The sequence below is a fragment of the Tamandua tetradactyla genome, chromosome 6 (assembly GCF_023851605.1).
Source record: "Tamandua tetradactyla isolate mTamTet1 chromosome 6, mTamTet1.pri, whole genome shotgun sequence".
In the NCBI taxonomy this organism is placed as follows: Eukaryota; Metazoa; Chordata; class Mammalia; order Pilosa; family Myrmecophagidae; genus Tamandua; species Tamandua tetradactyla.
This window is the reverse complement of record NC_135332.1, coordinates 133957912-133979887: the sequence shown is the minus strand read 5'-3', so window position 1 is coordinate 133979887 and position 21976 is coordinate 133957912. Positions and strand designations below refer to the sequence as shown.

The window sequence follows — 21976 nt, the reverse complement described above, 5'->3', positions numbered from 1 at the left end:
GGGAAGAAAGAAAGAAAATTTGGCGAGCACTAAGCTTAAAGGGGCAAAAAGAGGAAAAGAAACCAGCAAAAGAGATTTAGAAGCCATCTGATGATAGCACAAACCCTTAAGAAACAGTAGTCTACTGGAGTCTCTTTGAGAAGTCGCTAGTCCAATGCCTGGCATTCAAAAAAGGAAGGTACATTCTATCAAGGGTGAACCTTTATACCTAATTTCTGGAGCTCCTTAAGGACTAAGCGGTCTACTTGAACCACTTACGGAGACTCCGTCGCTGGGGTGCCAAATCTAAGGCGGGGAAGATGGGGCGAAAGACAATCTGCAAATTGACCTCACAGCAGACCAAGAGATCTTCATCCCCCAGACTGCCAAGGGAGCTGGGGATGTGAGCGCCACAGCTGTCCTCTCCGATCTCCGGAAACCACGAAAGGGTAATGGGGGAGAATCCAAAGCAGTTCGTAGACTGAGTCGCCTCGGTCGGCCAGGGAGGGCGCGCGCACCGACACGCAAGCACTTGCGAGCCCGACAAGGAAGGTCGGGAGCGCGCCACAACCCCACCCGTCACCCGAGTCTCCTCCGCAATCCAGCTGCTTCCCTCTCTGGTGCCAACAGGCCGTCCGCTCCTTTCCTGCTCCTCGCGATTTCCCTCAGCAGCCCCAGCCCAGGCCTCACACTGGCAGCCAGGCGGGGCTGTGCGTCAAGAGGCGTGGACAGAAGAGCCCGAGGTAGGCCCCGCCCCTCCGGCCGAAAAGGGCCGGGCTCGGTCGGGGCGGGGCCGCGAGTTTTATCACTCTCTCCCGGACCACCACTCTGTCGCCCAGTCCAAGGCCTTCTCCGGGGTCCTTCTGGTCCCCTGAGAGGACACAGGGACTCGAAGCCGGGTGTGCGGGGCGCCATGGAAGGCCGCCGCCCGATAGCCACCGCGGCGGAAGGGCTCTTCGGCTGATAGCCCCGAGGGGCCGAGATATGTGGGGTACTAGCGGGAGCCTGCTCCAGACGCTCCCCCGGCTCCTGCAGCACGCCTTCCTCCCGGGCCGCTCAGAGCTGCCGGCCCAGTGGAACTTACAGCGAGCGCCTGCGGCGGCGGAGGGGGACGAGCCCCAGGACCGCCTCCCCCGCGGGGGCGGGGCGAGCGCGGCGGCGGCGGCGGCGGCGGCCTCGGGCGCCCTGCTCGGCGCCTATCTGGAGCGCCACGGTCCGCCCGCGGCCTCCGAGCTGCCGGCGCCGGGCGGGGCGTTGGCGGGCGGCCCTGGGAGCTGCGGCGGCGTGGTGGTCGGCGTGGCCGAGGTGAGAAACTGGCGCTGCTGCTGCCTCGGCAGCACCTGTTGGTGCCGGAGCGTGGTGCTGGTCTGCGTGCTGGCCGCCCTGTGCTTCGCTTCCCTGGCCCTGGTCCGCCGCTACCTGCAGCACCTTCTGCTCTGGGTGGAGAGCCTCGATTCGCTGCTGGGGGTCCTGCTCTTCGTCGTGGGCTTCATCGTGGTCTCGTTCCCCTGCGGCTGGGGCTACATCGTGCTCAACGTGGCCGCCGGCTACCTGTATGGCTTCGTGCTGGGCATGGGACTGATGGTGGTGGGCGTCCTCATAGGCACTTTCATCGCCCATCTGGTCTGCAAGCGGCTGCTCACTTCCTGGGTGGCCGCCAGGATCCAGAGCAACGAGAAGCTGAGCGCCGTTATCCGCGTCGTGGAGGGAGGAAGCGGCCTAAAAGTGGTGGCGCTGGCCAGACTGACCCCCATACCTTTTGGGCTTCAGAATGCAGTGTTTTCGGTAAGTGGTGTCCAGCTGGCCCGTCCCTCTCCAGCAGCAGTCTTGGGATGCCCCTCGGAGGGCGCGCAATCAGATAAATGCAGGAGAGAGCTGACCTTTACAGTAGGAGTTGATTACTTTCCATAGCACCCTGAGAAATCTGTCGTACAGATAAAGCAAATCTAAACCGGGGCCTCAATAGGAGATATGGTAGAGAACTATTCTTTTTGAGATGTGAGTTTGATTAAAAACGAAGGGTCATTTTAATTCATCAAAAGGGCCGTAGTGGAAGAGGTAAATGGAAGTGTCCATTTTTAACTTTTGTCATCTTATATCTGTAGCAGTATAGGCAAAAGGCAGGGAGTAAGAGCTTTGCTTGCCTAGCTTTCTCTCTCCTGCATAAATGCAGCCAGGGTTTTGACCTAAGTTTTTAGCAGCATGGTGTTGAAGGAAGCCTTTGGGTAAACAGTGGAGGGTGGAGGTGTAGCTATAGTCTCCCGATTTTGGAGTTTGCAGAGATTTATTTAGGGTTTTTCTTGTCTGTGAAAGAGAAAATCCTCTAGTTTCTCTCTCTTTGAAAGAACTTGCACTTCAGTTTGAAATTACTGGGGTGTTGAATAAAACAAAAAACACTTTTAGTGAGGAGAGCATGGGTTTGGAAGACACCTGTCTGGTCTTTACAAACTTTGTGACTTGTGAATAAATTACCGACGGGAGCTGGCATGGCTTTTCTAAGTCTCAGGAGTTCTAGTAGATTACTGAGTTGCCCAAATTCAATGATTCTGAACTACAAGAGTTGATATAAAGATTTTCAGGAACTCAAACCCTCATCTAAATTAAAGAAAACTGTGTGTTGAAATAAAGAAGATAGGAAAACCATAGAAATTAGTGTATTTTATTTTATGATTAGTGATTCTGACACACTTTTGTTTCAGAAGAAAAGTATTAGTTTTTTGAAATGTTCTCATTTTGCTATTAAGAATAAATCTTACTAGTCTATCACCTTGTGATGAAAAGAAGATATTTATCATTTTTCTTATTTTTAAAATGTCTTGGAAATCTGTTGATTCAATGACTGTAGAATGTTTATGTTTAGTGGAGGCGGTAGAAATGTATAAGGGGTTTTCTGTATAAAGTTTGGTGGATATAGCTAGAGATAAAGTTTGGATATTGTGGTATGCTCTCAGCCTTAAATTTTTCTCCTTTCCCACCCTCTTATGGTTTGAAATATAAACATGATCTTTGACCCAACCTTGGGTACTAATAGATCAGGCGCCTGAAGACTTTGAAAGAGGATTGGGACTAAAGAACCTGTATGGTTTCATTTGCTTTGTCCTCTAGTATAGCTTGTATTCTTGTGCCTTTCTTGTGCACCTACTGTGTGCCAGTAGCTGAGCCAGGTTCTTTTCACATATTTCTAATTCTTAAATCAGCCTTGCAGAAGGTGATTGTACACACATTATAGGTGGACAGCATTGTCTAGTGGTCAGGAGCCCAAGGCCGATGCTCTGTAGTTCTCCTGTCTGCCTTGGAATCTGGTGACCATGGTCAGGTTGCCTCTGTGCCTCAGTTTCTTAGTTAGAAATTGGAAAAGTAGTGATACCTACTTCATAGGGTTAAAGAGAGAATTAAATAAGATAAATACAAGTGACTGAGCTGGCTTAACAACACTTATATGTTGGCTTTTGTGGTCATTACTTCCCAGAGTCTCCTAGTAAATGATTGGTAGAGCCAAACTTTGAACTGTGGTCTGACGATAGGGTCTCAACAGTACATGGCTCTGCTAGTTTTTCTTTTATGTTCCATTCCTAGCATGGTCGTATATATATATAATTAAGGACTCGTTAAATATGTATTGATTGACAATGAGATAAGATTTCCTTTTGATAATGTCTCATATATTAAATATGTGAGTAAATATTTGTACTTGGAAATAATTTTAAGATGATTATTGTAGTTGCAACTGAGCTTGACAGGGAGTAATGCTCAATTTGGCATTATAAGGTCAAGAGAAAAGAAGGAAAAAAAAAGAAAAACGGCCTTTTGAAATAAGTATTATTGGCCCCACTTTACTGAGGAAGAAATGGAGGGTGTAGCACCACGCACCTACCAAGTGGCAGAGTTGAGGTTTGAGAACCCAGGCTCAGGTGATACAGTGCATCTCACTGTAAACTTCTTACTAATCGCCATGGCGCAGTAGGTTGTGAAGCTACTGGTCCATTCCATCTTATTTCCATTGTTCTGAACTGTCTGCTCACAGAAGTAGACCTCTCAACCCAAGGATTGTATACGAAAAGGAACTTAGTTTAGTCTGACGTTGACTTTAGTCTAAATTTCCCTTCTGTCTTGAACTTAATTCTGGCACCATCTCCGTCAGTGGCTGCCCAACACTGTCCTCTTTCCAAGTATAATTTCTTAGTTTTCTCTTCCCTCCCTACCTTTAAATTATCCTTTTTGTCTTTTCTATTCCAGTTAAATCTCATTTTCTCAATGCCCATGAATAAGGAAACTTATCTAGACTTAACTGAAAGAGGAACTGGGGTGCAGTGGTCGCAAAAGCCATGGGAATCAGATAGTCCTTGATCGTCCATGCTGTGTGTTCATCTCCAGGTTTCTGCATCTGTAAAGTGGAGCACTTATTGAGGATTAAATAAGTGAATGTGGTGAAAGCATTACATATTTTGCCTGGCAGATATTGTTGTTGCTATTATTAGTGATGGGAGTGGGAATGTTTATTTACATTTTAGGACCTGAAGCTGATTTTTAAAGGTGAATATGTGGAAGAAGAAAAGGAGCTCTTCATTGCTACTTATCTATTCTTAACTGTAATTCTTTTCTTCTCCCATGTATGCCAAAAAATGATAAGCAAGCTGCTACCACATTTTTTGAAACTTCCGAAGTAGAAAATGAGTACATAACACTTTATAGTATCATAAATATAGTATTTCAGGCTATAAGAAGTTCAGTTTTTTGAATACATACTTAAATTTTTCCCCTTTAAAAATGAACTCATCATTTCTGCTGGGAAGGAAATTTTTTTTAAATTAATGTTTTTTTAATGGCATCTTGTATCTGTAGGTATTGCTGCCCAATAAGACAGATTTTCAAATTTGTGTTTTTTCTAGACACATATCTAAGGATATGTCAGTAAGGATAGGCTAAATTATGCTGCGTTAACAACCCCCAGATCTGAACGGTTAAAAAGCAAAGGTTTACTTAACCTGTTTGATACAAGTCTAGGTCCAGCTTGATTTGGGGGGTGGAAATGGGTGGGAAGAGTCAGGGTCTTGGCTTTTTATTTTCACTTTGGGTTCTAGACAGGGCCTTCATCTTGCAGTTGGTTCCTGAAGCATGGTGAATTGCACACTGGCTTTTAAAGCTTCCACCTGGCAGTCATTTTACTTTTTGCTGGCCGGAATAGGTTACATGGTCAAATGAACTTGAATTGGGCCACGTGTGCCAGATACGGGAGAAAATGGGATCTTTTTGTAAGCCTTAATGACTTTGATGTTTGGCTGCCTTCTGTCTCTCAGCCCCCACATCTAGCCATTGAGTCCTTACTGCTGCCTCCTAAATGCTTCCGTCCAGACACTGCCGCCACAGTGGATTAGGCGTCTCAGCCTCCCACCTGGTCTCCCTGATTCTGGGCCTAGACATTCCAATCTTTTCTCTATCCAGAAGTGTATTTCTAAACGACAAATTTGATCTTTTTTTTTTTTTGCATGGGCAGGCACTGGGAATCGAACCCAGGTCTCTGGCATGGCAGGCAAGACCTCTGTCACTGTGCTACCATCGCCTGCCCAAATTTGATCTTTTTATAAAAAATATTTTTATTGAGGTATCTTCACACACATACAATTCACCCAAAGCATATAATCAGTGGCTCACAATATTACTGCATAGTTGTGTATTCATCACTATGATCATTTTAGACATTTGAATCACTCCAGAAAAAAAAAAAAAACAAAAACCATATGTCCCATACACTAACTTACCCCTCGCTCTCATTGACCACTAGTATTTCCATATACTCAGATTTTTTTTTACCCTTTATTCCCCGCTCCCCATTATTTATTTATTTGTCCTTATTTTTTTTTATTTATCTGTCCATACCCTGGAAAAAGGTAGCATGAGCCACAGGGTTTTCACACTCACAAGGTCCACTGTAAGAGCTTTTTGTTACACACTCATCTTCAAGAATCAGGGCTACTGGAACACAATTCAACAGTTTCAGATACCTCTTTCTTGTCACTCCAATAGACCATAACTTACAAAGGGTTAGCTATATAATAGATAAAAATAACCTTCAGGATAACCTCTTGACTCTGAAATCTCTCAGCCACTGACACTTTATTTTGTCTCATTCTCTATTCCCCCTTTTGGTCAAGAAGGCTTTCTCAATCCCAGAATGTTGGATCACAGCTCATCCCTGGGAGTCCTGCCCCACCACAGCTTTGATCTTGATAATCCCCTGCAGAAAACCCTTCTTTTCCCCTCAGGATAATTCCCAAACCCTCACTGCTTACCTCCATTAGCCTCTCTTTTGCCATTCCACAATTACTATGTGCCCCTTTATTTGCTAGTTTATTAAATCCTCAGCCCTCTAAAAGGTAGTAGATATATTTCTCACTCAAGCATAGCAAATAAAATCCTGTCTGTAGCCTTGAAGCTTCAGGTTTTCATTTTTAGCGATTGCTGGAATGAGAAACTGGATAGATTAGGACTTGTTGATGCAGGTGCAGAAGGACTTGGAATTCTAAAAGAGTAAAGCCATCCAGAAAAAACTTGTAGACAAAGCTGAAAACTGAAAACATTCACAAGAATAACATCCCACTCTGTATTTAGTAAGCAGTAAAATATTTTTGTAAGGTTGACTCTTAAGATGTCCCCTTGGAGACATAGGGAGTTCTAAAGTTTAAAGTTACCTCCTGTGAAACATAGCCTTTAATCCAAAAATATTATGGGACAGTTGGTTGTTAGAGGTAACAGTATTCAAATTGATGCTTGCAACTTCCAAAGTGATCTGATTTTTCTGTTGTTCTGCAGAAGGTAGTAAAAATCATGCTCTTCCTATACTTTGGTCAAAGGAAAACTTTAAAAAGTTGAAGACTCTGGTAGGTTCCCTCTCTTAAACAATGGGGAATTTTGTTTCAATCATCCATAAGTCTTTTGAAAGACAAAATAGAAAAATAAAGCACACCAGAAAGGTTGTCTTAGTAATATGCTGTATGCCACTTTACAGTTTGCAGAGCACATTTACATTTATGTTATACCTTAATCCTCGCAAGAATCCTTTTAGTAGGTATCCATGACTGAGAGGCAGAGTTATGTAAGGACGAAAAACAAAAACAAAAAACAAACAAACATAACCCACAGACTTGAAATCATACTTCGTTCTAGCATTTACTTTGTCACTTTGAGCTACTTAAGCTTTTGAGCTGCACTTTCTGATGTAAAATGTGTTTAATAATAGCTGCCACAAAGCTGTGAGGAAATATATAACTTTGCTCATTATGTGCTATGTCAGGGTTGAGTAGTTGCTACAGAGATGATGGCCTGGCCCTTACAGAAAAAGCCAAACTTTGCTTTACAACTCCAGCGGTCACTACAACATCGCTACCAGAGTGTGAGTCCCTGCAACTATAGGAAGAGACCCTTAGACTCTGCATACATCCTATTTAACTTTTTGTTTAACTTTTTTTTTTTTTTTTTTTTTAGTGAAAGCAGTATGTGGGTACTGTGAGTAAAATGCAAACAGAATAGAAACGAATAAACTTAAAAATTTAAAACCTTTCTCATTACCCTAGTTCAGTTCTTGGTGGAATTCTTTAAAGAATTGTATGTTAACAAACTCTTAGTTACTTTTTTTGCATGAGCAGCAACAAAAAGATACTTTGTTTTGGAGTGTGCACAGAGTGGTGTAAACCAGGTAAAAAGTGGCAGCAAAGGATGATTAAAGACCAGTCTGTGAAAGATGTAACTATTCTCTAGTAAATTTTCCTAAAATTGACATTGAGTTATCAAGAAAAAGATGAATTACTTTTAGTAAAGTAGTTCACAATCAAACTGAAACTTATTATAATTGAAAAAAAAGTTTTAACTGTCTAGTCACTATAAGGCCACAAATATGTTCAAATCTCAGCCCCATGGATTTTCTGGGTACTTCTAGTTCTATCTCAGCTCCTATATGACTTTGGTGAAGTTATGATTCTGGCCTCTTGATTTTCTCATCTGTAAAATGATAAGGTTGGGCAAGGTCTCAGAGTTTGCTTCTGAAAAGGCAACTGTTCTTAACAGTTTAGCATTACCTTGTATTTTTAACTTTTTAGTGATGATATGTTTTATAAAAACTATATGTTTCATTGTCTTCTTACGTTCTTATTCTGTGCTGTATACAAAACCATACATTGAATTTAGACAATGGGTTCTCACGGTACCAGTGTATCTAATGATTGTTTCTTCCTACTATTGAAGTATACTAATTTGCTGTCCATAGTGGTGTTCAGACAGAGCCAAAAAGCAGAGGTACAGTCTGCGTTTTGAACGGGATTGGAGTCTCTCTGGAGGGTCAGATATGATGACCAAGTCTATGAATTTAATGCCCTCTCAGCTCACATGGTTAGACCTCCCAAAACCTGAGTACATTGACCATTACTTCCTGGGATCTCTTTTCCCCTTTTTGTGCCTTTTTAGTTATCTCATGAGCTTCTGTGGTTTTTGTGTGTCATAGTAACATAATATAGTTATGTTATGTACATAATATACATACACATATATGTATATACATAATACATAATATAGTATGCCTTAATTATCCCTACCTAGAAAAATTTTTCTTTGAAGGCATAGAGGGCCTATTAAAACTTACTTTTAACAATATATGTTTCTGCTTACAAAATATAAGAGTTCATTGTAAAAACTTTGAAAAGTATAGCAAGTATAAAGGAGAAAACAATAATTAATATTTTAGTATTTATTTTTCAAGTCTTCGTACTTATTAGTATATGATTTTTTTTTTTTTTTTTTTAAAGACAGAGAGAAGGAAGGAAGGATAGAAGGAAGGAAGGAAGGAAGAAAGGGAAACATTTTTAAACATTTTCTTGTTTTATTGTATTCTGTTTCTCCGTTTTTGTTACATGGGCTGGGGCCGGGAATCGAACCGAGGTCCTCCGGCATAGCAGGCAAGCACTTTGCCCGCTGAGCCACCGCGGCCCGCCCTAGTATATGATTTTTTTGATGAAGCATTGTGAGTAAATGTTATAACTTATTTTTGCAACCTCTTTTTACTTGATATAATTTGTATTTTTGTCATAAAATGTCCATCAGCAGGATTTTTAGTGATCCCAGTCAGCTCTGGTGTTCTTTATATCTTTAATCCCTGCTTGGAGCTGGGCTTTTTATAAGAAAAGTGTGTGATAGATTTTTGTTGAAGATTTTTGTTGAATGAGTAAAACAATAAAGCTATTGTTGCTCATAATTTTATAAAAAAGATCTTTTCAATACATGCTTCAGAAATTATATGTAATAAGATGTGTATTTTTTTTTCCTGGGGAGAAGATTCATTCTCTGTGTGTATGTGTATACTTGTGGTTTAATCATTCTCAAACAGATCAGTGATCCCCCCCTCAAAAAAAAAAAAAAACGTTTAGGAACCATTAGAGGCACTTTCTAATTTAGAGTATTGAGCAAATGAAAAAAATCAGTATATACAAAGATCACTGCTGTCCCTCTTCATTGTTGTAGTTCTTGAACCAACCGTCTCTGTGGTTGACTCCTCTGAGCACAGAAGCCCTCCCCAGCTGTGAAGATTGAGATCCTTAGATCTCACCTCCCAGTACTTTCAGGGTTGCTGATAACCAGAGGATATTAACTTCAACACCATTTATCTCAGGTTAACCTCAGAGCTTACTGGGGATGCTTTTAATATTCGTTCAGTATTCATTCTCTACATAGCTGTTATGTAGCCTACATAACCTTCATGCCTGCTGCTGTCCAGAGGTTGGAGATACAGCAGTATCCGTCCTTGATCCCTCTGGGTGTTTGCAGTGTGGTAGAAAAAATGAATTCTGACAGCATTCTTGCTAAATCATGGCTTCAGTTTTGCTGATCATTAATTTACATTTATGACATTATTTCTATGGGGAAAAAGGTGTTCTTAACTTCTGTATAACCAATTACAAATGAACTTTTGCATCCCAACATGTATATAAACTGGCAACTGTTATTAACTTCCAAATTTGTAAAATTTTGAGAAATCAGTTTTGATGTTGATGCATTTGATATCCAAGTACCATGTATTTATCACCTAATATATAGTAGGCATTGTGCTCTCTCGTGTGAAAGGGTACAGGAACATGTAGTGGTCTCTCGGAGACCTTGAAAATAGTTCTCACACAGACCTGGGGGATCAGGGGGGTTTCATAGAGGATTGATGGCTGACTAGTGAAAGACCACTTGGGAGGAGTTGCCCAAGTAGAGAGAGTGGGAGGAAGGGAGTGAGTGTCCTTGCCAGAAGGTACAATGTACAGAGACCCAGAGGGAAAAGAGAACAAGGAGTGTTCCAGGAACTGAGGGTTTTGATGTGTCTGGAACATAGTGTGAGGCTAAGAGACAGTCGAGGCGAGAGTGTGAAGTACTTGGCAAGTTGAACCTCACTCTGATGACAGCAAGAAAGAGTTTAAGCAGGATTCGGTTAGCATTTTAAGATTTCTGCAGTATTTAGCATAGGTAGTGAGTGAGAGGTAGGTCTGGGTGTAGACAAGGCCTGGACAGTATGGATAGATGCCTTAGATATGTTGGAAGGTGGAATCACCAAGACTTGGGGCATGAGCTGTGTGACTGGCACTGAAGTTTGCAGCTAGGGCGGTTGAGATTGAGAAGACAGAAAGGGGTAAAGCGGTAGTTGGGGAATGTGTGGGAAGGGGAATGGGCAATTAATGTTTTCTTATACCAGTATTCAAACTTTGGTATTTTTGAAAGTGAGAACAATAATTTCTCTTTCCTCCTCAGCTGTTTCTGAAATAGTGATAGTATTTTGGGGATATAGACAATAGAACACATAGCTTATATATAGACAGTAATTAGGTAAAAAGATCAAAATGTGGTTGTTTTAACTTTTTTTTTGACATTTCCTTTCTTAAAATAATTATTGTAGGGATTCTTGACTTTTTTGCCATAATATATATTTTTAATTAGGATTTATGTACTGTTTGATAGTAACTGTTAAGTATTATACTGTCAATGAACAATATCCCTATTATACAAACTGAGAAGCACACCTATATAGGAAGGTATAATATGCCAAAACTAATATTAGATTCAGAGATTTATGGGTAAGAGTTGAGGAGCTCATCCAGTACACACAGATAGATGACTTTAATTTTCTTCATTATGTCAATGTCAAGATAATCTGTGTAAAAATGATAGTTTCTTAGTGGATTAAATTAGCAGGTTAAAGCCTATGTGTAAACACTGTAAACTGAGAAAGTGGGGGAGCGGGGGGCAGGTTGGGAGGGGTTGGTGCTTTGTGCTGTGCCTGAGGGGCACCAGGCCCCACGTCCAGTGAGTGGCCCTGCGATAGAACTAAAGCGAGAGCTTCTCTTGTTGCCAGCTCTGCAAATGCCAACTTCGGGATAAATCAGCTCTTGGCTCCCCAGAATTAAATTTGTTTTATTTTTTCTTTTGTTTTATTTTCTGTTAGACACTCCCATGTTTTCAGGTTCTATTTGGTTAAAGTACTGTTCTATGTTAACCCCTACTGACCTAGATATGTGAGTTATATCTCCAAGCAAATTGTAGTATCTCTGGGAATAAGGATGTTTATACTTTTATGGTGTTTCCAGGGCTTTGAAAGCCCAGGAAGGATGCAGTCATCATCCCTGAAACTCATTGGAAGATTTCTGATCATAGGAAATAATCAGGATTATATCCATGTCCTACCTTGAGATTTCTAGGGATTTGTCTGATTAGAAGGACAACTCCTGAGTCAAGAGTCAAGGGCACTATAGATAGGAATTCCAGTGGGAATATTCTAAGCTCAGAGTTACTGTCTTTCTGGAAAGTAGAACAAGGAGGAAGATTTTTAAAAATTTGGTGGCTAAGGGTTTACTAAAGATGGATTGGTGTCTTAGTGGGAATAAGTATTCTGAATTATGTTTGTCAGAAAACAACTAGATGGGAGTTCTGAGTGGGATCTTAGGTTATGGAAAAAAAACGTTTTAGAACATTTGTTTATCTTTAATGAGATTACTAATAGTTCAAAAACTGTTATATTATTGATTCATTGGTTAAATTATTCACCATGCCAGCAAAACTTTGCAATGATTAATATAAATTAGGTTTTTGCTTTCTTTAGATATATATTTTTTGTTGTTGTTTTTTGTTTTTTTTGTGATGCATGGTCCAGGAATCAAACCTGGGTCTCCCTCGTGGAGGGCGAGCATTCTACCACTGAACCGTCTGTGTACCCTAAATATATATAGCTTTTCAGAACAGAAATATGTATAAATAATAACACTTGCTTTTTCCCTAGGTTTAGGTTTGGTCATGAAGGGTTTCATAAACTTCTGTTTATTTTTTGGACTAGAGTCTTGCTAAGGAGTTAAGTGGCAGAGTTGTTTCAGATTTGTGACCTCTTAAAATAGCCATTTGGTATTATTGATGTCATCTCTGAATGTCAATTATGTGGTCTGCTCAGAGAAACTTTATTACTTTTAAGAGCTCTAGACTAAAGCTTTGCATTCTGCAGTTTTGGAACTTAGCTAAAATACTTATTTTAAAAATGATTTCTGTGACATAATATTTTGTGAACTGCAATATAATAATTTTCTAAGATTAAGTTTTGTCATATTTATCAACTCATTTTATACATTTGACATGTCTGTTCTAAAGAAATCTCTTTTCCCTGCAGTAAGTGCTCTAACCTGTCAGAGGAAGGAAACTTCTTAAAGTTTAGCTCCATTCACATTATTTCTTGACTAAAAATGACTCTTCGATACTTTCTGACTGAATACAGATTCATTCCCCTTTTAAACCATGGTCCTTAGCAAATACCACCCAGCTACTTTTCCTGTCTTTATTTTGCAGGCCTCCCTTGCATGTGCCCTTTAAATAATCCAAACCAAAATGCCAACTTCATTAGTATATCCTGTACTTTCCCTGCCTCATTGTCCTGGTTCATTGTCTTCCTAGAACACCCTGCCTTCCTCATGCCACCTGTCTTTTCCTGCCAAACACATATTTTGTCTTCAGAGTCCATTTTAAATGCCCCTTTTATGCACAGAGTTGCCCCTTGGCCCCTCCTCCTATGCTAACTGTAATCCCGCTTTAATGCCCTGCCTGCACACAGTCCTCAAAGCTCCCTTTCTCTCTGATCCTAAGGTAGTTGGTGTGTGCTTATCACTGTGCAGATTCTTCAACAATAGAGGTTATGTCTTGTTTTCTATCCCTTTCAGGCAGCTGGTGGGGTGTGCTGGTTTGAAAGGATGTATGTTTCCTAGAAAAGCCATGTTTTAATCTAAATCCCATTTCATAAAGGCAGAATCATCCCTATTCAATACTGCATGTTTGAAACTGTGATCAGATCATCTTCCTGGGGATGTGATTTAATGAAGAGTGGTTAAGCTGGATTAGGTGACGGATGACATGTCTCCACCCATTTGGGTGGGTCTTGATAAGTTTCTGGAGTCCTATAAAAGAGGAAACACTTTGGAGAATGAAGGAGATTCAGAGAGAGCAGAGCAGAACAACAAAGCCATGAGAAGCAGAGTCCATCAGCCAGCGAACTTTGGAGATGAAGAAGGAAAACACCTCCTGGGGAGCTTCATGAAGCCAGAAGCCAGGAGAGAAAGCTAGCAGATGATGTCGTGTTCGCCATGTGCCCTTCCAGCTGAGAGAGAAGCCCTGACAGTGTTTGCTGTGTGCCTTCTTACTTGAGAGAGAAACCCTGAACTTCATAAGCCTTCTTAAACCAAGATATCTTTCCCTCGATGCCTTAGATATATGGACATTTCTATAGACTTGTTTTAATTGGGACATTTTCTCAGCTTTAGAACTGTAAACCAGCAACTTACTAAATTCCCCTTTTTAAAAGCCATTGTGTTTCTGGTATATTGCATTCTGGCAGCTAGCAAACTAGAACATGGGGCAACTTTGCATGGAGCAGTAGTTGTTGAGGTCAGTTGTTAACAACCAGTTGCTGTGGTATGCTTCTTAAAACTAGGACTGGTACAGCTCCAGTTAATCATCTATAGAAATGGCTAGAGCTTTATCAAAAATATGCTTTATAGATTACATTGTAAATACAGAATAACTTATAACGATGAAAATACCAGATCTTAAAATTAGTAAAAAAAAAAAAAGTTTTGTTAAATGAGCAATAGCTTTTTTATAAACCAGTAATAGCCAGATGAGGGATACAGAAGGTTCTCAAAATTAATAGCAGTAGTAGCAACAACATAAAATGCTTAGAAATAGACTAATAAGAACTGCATGACATATATGTGAGTAAAACTACTAAACTTTAGTAAGACATGTAAGATAAAATTTATTAAGTATAAAATATTTCTGTATGAGAATACTGAATATTTCAAATATTTCAGTTCTATCCAGATTGATTTGTAAATTTACCTTAATCCCAATATAAAATGTACTGTATTTCTTATTTTTCAGTGACAAAATTATTCTAAAATTTATCTGTAAGAATAAGTAGGGAGAAAAGTTAGGGAAATGTTTTTTTTTTTTTTTTTTAAAGAGAGAGGGAGGAAAGGAAGGAAAGACAGAGAAGGAAGGAAAGGAGGAAGAAAGGGAAACATTTTTAAACATTTTCTTGTTTTATTATATTTTGTTTGTTTGTTTGTTTTTTACATGGGCTGGGGCCGGGAATCGAACCGGGGTCCTCCGGCACGGCAGGCAAGCACTTTGCCCGCTGAGCCACCGCGGCCCGCCCCTAGGGAAATGTTTTAAAGAAAAATAATGGGAAGAGGTTATAGGAATGGGAAGTTTGTTACCAGAAATTAACTGATAATTTCAGTACAGGAAATTTTAACTGATTAGTTTCTGTACAGGATTTGAGATATCAACTGATAGTATTAGACCCCTTCCAATAGATCTTTTTATAAATACAGTAACTTCATTCAAATGAAATAAACTTCCCAAGTCAATGGAGTAGTTACTGATTGATTGTTCAGTAAATAATACTAAAAGAATTGGCTGTGTAGAGAGGAAGGAAATAAGACTGTATCCTCACTTTTAATATAAATTCCTGAAGGAATAAGTGGTAAATCTAAAAAGGGAGAACATAACTATAGAAAATACAGATAGATATTTAACTAATAGTTGAATCTATAAAGATTTTCTGATGTTAGAAGCAGTGGGAAAAATCACAGAAGAAAGCTTGATCTTTGTATAGAAATTTGAAGTATTTGCATATCAAATTATAGATTTAAAAGATAAGGGATACTTTAGGGGAATATATTTCTCATATGTAATGGACAAAAGGTTGTCCTTACTATATAAAGAGCTTTTATGAATCAATAAGAAAAATGCTTATTCCAATAAAAGTATGGCAGGAAATGTGAACAAAAAGCCATAAAAAAAATACACATGGCAAAATATATATAGAAAACTATCTAGTGCCAATATAAAGTAAATAATACAGATTAAAACAATGATGCAACGTAATTTTTATCCTTAACAAACTCCTTTATAGTTAAAGTTGATGACAGTATGATGAAAGGGGACATACTCATACAATACCAACAGGTATTATTCTAGTTTGCTAGTGCCCCGAATGTGATCTACCAGGAACAGAATGGCTTTTTAAAAGGGGAATTTAATAAGTTGCTAGTTTACAGTTCTAAGGCAGAGAAAATGTCCCAATTAAGACAAGTCTATAGAAATGTCCAATCTAAGGCATCCAGGAAATGATACCTAGGTTCAAAAAGGCCCATGACAGGATGTTCAGGGTTTCTCTCTCAGCTGGAAATGCATATGGTGAAGTCTGCTAGCATTTTCTTCTGGCTTCTTGTTTCATGAAGCTCCCTGGGAAGCATTTTCCTTCTTCATCTCCAGAAGTCGCTAGCTGGTGGAATCTCTGCTTCGTGGTTCTACAGCATTCTCTGCTCTCTCAGAATCTCATGGCTTTCTCTCTTGTTGTTCTCTAGCTTTTCCCAAAGTGCTTGTTTTAAAGGATTCCAGTAAAACCAATCAAGACACATCTCCACCTAATCAAGTTTAATACCCATACTTGATTGAGTCACATCTCCATGGAGATAAGCTAATTAAGGTTTCCAGCATATAGTACTGGATAGGGATTAGAAGAAACTGTTGCTCCCACAAGGTTGATTAGGATTAAAGCATCGTGTTTCTAGAGTACATAAACGTTTTCAACCAGCACAAGCATACAAATCAGTATGAACCTTTTTGGAGAAGTAACAGTTTTCACTGTTTAATCTACTTATTCCACTCCTAGTAACCTATCCTAACAATAGAAATGCATATTTTATAAATTGTCTAGTACTATGCAACAGTTCATTCCGAAAACTTGGCAGCTTAGAATGATAGATATTTATTATCTCACAGTTCTGTGGTCCGTAATCCCAGCACAATTTAGCTGCATGCCTCTAAGTGACTCTGAGGGGTTGCAATCAAAGTGTTGGCCAGGGTTAAAGTCATCTTAAGGCTCACCTGGGGAGAATCAGTCCCCTTCCAAGCTCGCTTACGGGGCTGTTGACAGGCCTAAGGTCTTTGCTAGCTGTTGGCTGAATTGTCAGTTCCTAGCCACAGTGACCTCTCCATAGAGGTCCATTTACAACGTGGCATCTAGCTTGCTTGAAAGAGAAATGTAAGTCCCGGTCTTTTTGTAATCTAATTTTTCAAGTCACTTTTGTTGTGTTCAGTTTTCAAGAAGTATAGGTCCATCCCACATTCAACTGGAGGGAATTAACAAGGGCTTGAATACCAGGAAATGGGGGCGCTGGGAATGTTTTGAATGCTGCTTATCACAGGTTAGTATACAGAGGTTTTCAACACACTGTGTGGTGTTTTTTTTTTAACAAAAGTGAAAAATATATGTACGTAGTTACAGATACTCAAATAAATAAGGAAGCAATTTTAATGTTCCCCAGCAGATGAGTGGTTAAATTGTGCTATAATGATTTTTACTGTTTTGGAGTGATTGTCATGTGCTTAGGCATGTGCTGTATACTTTACAACAATTTTGGATCATTATAACAACCCTGTGAGGTAAGGTAATGGTTGTTAACCTCATTTTACAGATGGAAAAAACTAATGCTCTGAGACAGAGTAGCTTGCTGAGGATCTTTGAGCTCTCAGTACCTCAATGTCATCCTGATTTCAAAGCCCAGTGACCACACTGCCATTTATATATTATGAAGAATATTTTTAAATGACATGAGGAAAACTTATACTACTTTTTGCAGTGTTTGTGTGTGCATGTCTTATTTATATGTAAGAAAAAAACATAGTTGTATTTTTCTTTTTTTTTTTTTAGAAATTATTTTATTTTATTTTATTTTTTAACATGGGCAGGCACTGGGAACCGAACCCAGGTCCTCTGGCATGGCAGGCAAGCATTCTTGCCTGCTGAGCCACCGTGGCCCGCCCAGTTGTATTTTTCTTTAAGCTTTTATTTTATTCTGAATCTCTCCTAGAATGGGCATGTGTTCCTTTTATAATCATTTTTTTTAATTGCAGTGTTTTGTTAAATATTTCAACTCCCTCTACTCCCAAAGGAAAAACAGTGGCAAGTCTTAGACACACAGTTTTATGTTAAATTGAATTTTGTTTGGTATGAATCATTCTCTTTACTCTTCTAGATTACTGATCTCTCATTACCCAACTATCTGATGGCATCTTCGGTTGGACTGCTTCCTACCCAGCTTCTGAATTCTTACTTGGGTACCACCTTGCGGACAATGGAAGATGTCATTGCAGAACAGAGCGTTAGTGGATATTTTGTTTTTTGTTTACAGGTGAGTTTAAAGTTGTTATTAATTTTTTTATAAGTATTGGAATTTTCATCATCTAAGTGGTACCACTATCCATGGATAAGTATAAAAGGATAACTGAGGGTTTTCAGTAAGCATAACTTGTTTCTTTTAAGAAAGCTGACATATTACAAAATAAATAATGAATACAAAGATCCAGTGTTAAAATACTTAATATATGTAGTACTTTTTTGAATGACGGGTACTCACCTAAGTGTACCCAGTAGCATGAGTACCACCTTCCTTCCCTCTCCCCGTTTTGTCCACCCCTAGTAGACTCTTTTCCCCTACTGGCAACACTTGGATTTAGAGAACTTTTCCCATAGAAATGTTACAGTTGTGAGTAGGTTTGATTGGAATGGTGTTAAATTTTAGGGTTACTTATGGTTAGAGCAGGCTGCATAAACTAGCTGGGACACTAAACAATACTCGGTATAACCTTGTTGTCATGAGAGTATTTGCCACATACTCTTCTTAAAGAACAGACTTGTAGCTGAATGTTATAGTAGAGAATCATTTAGAAGATGTGGAATACTTAGACATTCTAATGAATTGGATGTCGAATGTTGAAGTATAAAGGAACCACTTCCTGCTAGACGATGGGAAACTGAGCCCAAATGGTGGCTTCAGTGATTTTCTTGAAATCACATCACTATTGAATAGCTAAACCAAGCCTAGAATCTAATTTCAGTTTGGTGATTTTTCTAGTATCCCTTTGATTGGCATTTTTTTTCTCATGGTCATGTTTTCCTTTGTTATTGTCTTTCTTAAGTATGGACAATTTCATATTTATAATCACTTGTTAATTTCTTTTGGAATTTGTTGACATTTCATTTTAACTGGATCTCAGTATTTTCAGTTTCGGCTGTACCAGGTAATTCCTTTACAAGTGGTGGTACTTCTCTCTAAGTGGGTTTAGAAATGCCTGTGCAAATATATATCTGTGCAAGAAAATCACACTAATAGAGTTTAGCCAGCTGTTACCTCTATTGCAGACATTTCTTATTTCTTGAAGGAATCTTTTTGGTAACAAGAAACAAGTTTGACTTGTCCTTGGCTTTAATTTAAAACTGTAAGCAAGCATAACATATATAGACTAAAAAGGGATATTTGTCCATCTGCCTTGTATTCACCAGATGACCATATAATGATTACCTATAAATTCTGGCCCTCCATCCCCAGGAGGAATAGCCAAGGGGAAAAAAAAATAAACGTTAACTATGTGTAAATTATTTAAACACATATTAACTTTGTTATCTGAGGGTATTTGAGAAGCACCCTGTTCAAAACATTTCTAAGCCAAATATTAGATTTATTTCTTCCTTTTTTCTTTATAAAATATTGATAATGTTTTATTTTATTCACAGATTATTATAAGTATAGGCCTCATGTTTTATGTAGTTCATCGAGCTCAAGTGGAATTGAATGCAGCTATTGTAGCTTGCGAAATGGAACTGAAAACCTCTCTGGTTAAAGGCAATCAACCAATTCCCAGTGGCTCTTCATTCTACAACAAGAGGACCTTAACATTTTCTGGAGGTGGAATCAATATTGTATGATTCTAATGAAATGTATGATTGTCTGGAGCCTAATAATTACTTCACCAGTGGGCAGAGATAGGTTCTAATTGTATTATGGCACAAACAAAACTGACAAGTTTTTAAATTGCACAATTTTTTAAAGGGAGAATCGTTTTCTGGATATGTAAATGTAAATGTAGATGCAATTTTGGCTGCACCTCTTTATCAGTTATCATGCCTGTAGTGGTCTATAGGTCTGCACTTTAGTGTTTTTTTAATTGTTTTAATTCTGAGTACTTACGAATAGAGAAATATCCCAAATATTTTTCTGCTTAGTGTCTTTATTTATAAAGCCTGTGAATAGCTGACTGCATCTTTCCTCCTGGTAAAGATGAGTAAGAGTATGCAACTCTAAGTGTATAGTATTATTGGATGTTCTTTGCTTTGGTAGGCTTTCCAGAAAAGATAATGTATTTTGTTCTCTTTGTCATTGCTTTAAGTGGGACCACTTTGCTTCCCTTTTCCTTTACAGTTAGAAAACAGATATTACCTTTTGGTTGAATGTATTTTTGCAAGTCATCACAATGTTGCAGGGCCATTTACACATACTCACACTAGCTTAAATCCTACGTTGTGGGACTGAAGTGCTCTTAAGAAAACTTTTTATTTTCACTGTGTAATATGCAAAGCAAGGGGAAATTATTTAGTGGGTGGTGGCTCAAATTAGAACTCATGTTCTGATTCCATTGTGTCGGCTCTACCCTCCGCCTTCGATCTTTCATCAAAGGGCTGTCCCATTGCAATCTTACGAGGACATTTTATGAAAATAGACTTTTTTCTTTTTATATCCATAATTAGGCTTTAAAATAAAGATGCTGTTCCTTTAAATTGATGGGCTTACCATCACTGAAGACGTCACTCAGGTGGCCTTGTTTGATCAAAACGCCTTTTATCAAAACCAAGCTTTAAAAGCATGCTTATAATTCCATTGAAGTACCTATATATATGCCTCCATAGTCCTTAGCTTTAAAACTATAAATACATTAAATTAATGCCCTAATTTGTAGTGTTGCCCTTATTCTAGAGTAAGTTTATTTTGTTTGTTTTTCAGTATTTGTTTTTCTCTGATAAGACTCAGGAATTCTGAAATGTGAAATTAAGTGTTTCTGTCTCTGTCCTTTCTCTTGTAGCATGAATTGAGTGTATTTATTAATAGTCCTTACAAGCATAGAAAACAATAATTTGGCATATGATTCATATGGAAATGTATTCATTTATTACCATATATTCTTAAAATAATTTAATTGTGAACTTATTCATTTTTTCTACAGATGAAGCTATAGATATAAATGCATAATTCAAATTTTCTGATAGGTACCTTTTTTTTTGCTATAAAGATTCCAATTTATCAGAGACCTCGTTCCATTTGCCTTTTCATTAGAGTAAAAGTTTTGCCATAATTTACCAAAATACAAGAGTTCTTTGGAAGCAGATTATTCTAGTCTTATACTGGAAATATATTTGATCATTTTAATGCTTAATTTCTTTACATTATTCCAAGTATAATTGTTTTCTTTTCCTTCATAATACCTGAGTTTCCCCACCTTTGAGTTAACAGTGAAGTTTGTTTATACACTCATAGCAAGGAGACCTCAGTGTAAAGCCTTTGAGAGGCACCTGAGTCTACAGCATATAAGTTGGCCTTGAAAACACAATATAGTATTGGAATGTTCTTATTATTTTTTTAATGTGAATTACTTGGGTTTTTAAAAAATGATTTTAGTTTAATAATCCCAATGAATAATACATTTGATAGATTCTTTTCTGTCTAACTTGACATTTTTTTGTGAGCTTTTTGTTTTGGTTAGTTTTTGTTAAAGGAATCATTAAGATTGCTTGTTTTCATATTTGTTTTACACTTCTTGTATTTTGAAGTGCATTTATTTACATAGCATTTTGTGACTTGAATAATTTCCTCAAATGAATACTTTTTGGAATTTGTAATGAGTTCTTCCAAATGTTACATTTCGCTTGGTACTTGTAATAAATATGTAAAAGTCAAAGAGAAATAATTTTTCTGTATTCTGCCAATCATAATTTTATATAATAAAATCATCCGTTTTTTCTTAAAGAAAAAATAGTATGGATTGACTATTTCTAAAATAATCTATAACTGCAATTTTCCTTTTCTTCAACATTTGCAGCCTCCAAGTAAACAACAATCCATTATAGTTGCATTGTTTGATAGCTCAGTTTGGGTGCTGGGCTTAAGTTGTGCTCACTATAAATTGTACAAAGCATTGCCATACCTTAATCACTCCATCCTTAGCCCTGCATCATGTATTATGACAGCCACAGATTTCTACAGTCCTCCTATGTTGGCAAGTACTGCCTCCATCCTTATAGTTTATATTGATAATATCAAATGTTCTGGAATTATCATATAGTTGAGTTCAGTATAAGGTTGCTTTATGCATTTTAAATAGCATACAATACACCTAACCTCCAGATATCTTCAGCCTTTCCCTAAGTTTTCCACAGTTTCTGGTTTATTATTAATAATTTTGTTACTCTTTGCCAAATTTTGTCATGTAAATTATAGCACATCTTCTAAAAATATGTATGTGATTGCCAAGTGCTTTCGTTTTATCATCTGATTTGTGAAATAACTTGATACCTGTACACTTTGATTTGTGAAACTAATAT

The 21976-nt window shown here is 38.4% G+C and overlaps 1 protein-coding gene across 2 annotated transcripts in view; it reads left to right on the top strand.

Moving 5' to 3' along the window:
* The first annotated feature begins 766 nt into the window (after positions 1-766).
* TMEM64 (transmembrane protein 64) overlaps positions 767-21976 on the top strand; it is a 45049-nt gene continuing 23839 nt past the window's right edge. The window contains exons 1-3 of one of the 2 annotated variants that reach the window (XM_077167168.1): positions 767-1764; positions 17580-17735; positions 19118-19289. In XM_077167168.1, the coding sequence (XP_077023283.1) occupies positions 964-1764; positions 17580-17735; positions 19118-19289 (1129 nt within the window). In that variant the 5' untranslated portion in view covers positions 767-963. Of the gene's footprint in view, positions 1765-17579; positions 17736-19117; positions 21415-21976 lie in introns of those variants that run through there. The other variant, XM_077167169.1, reaches the window with a different exon arrangement.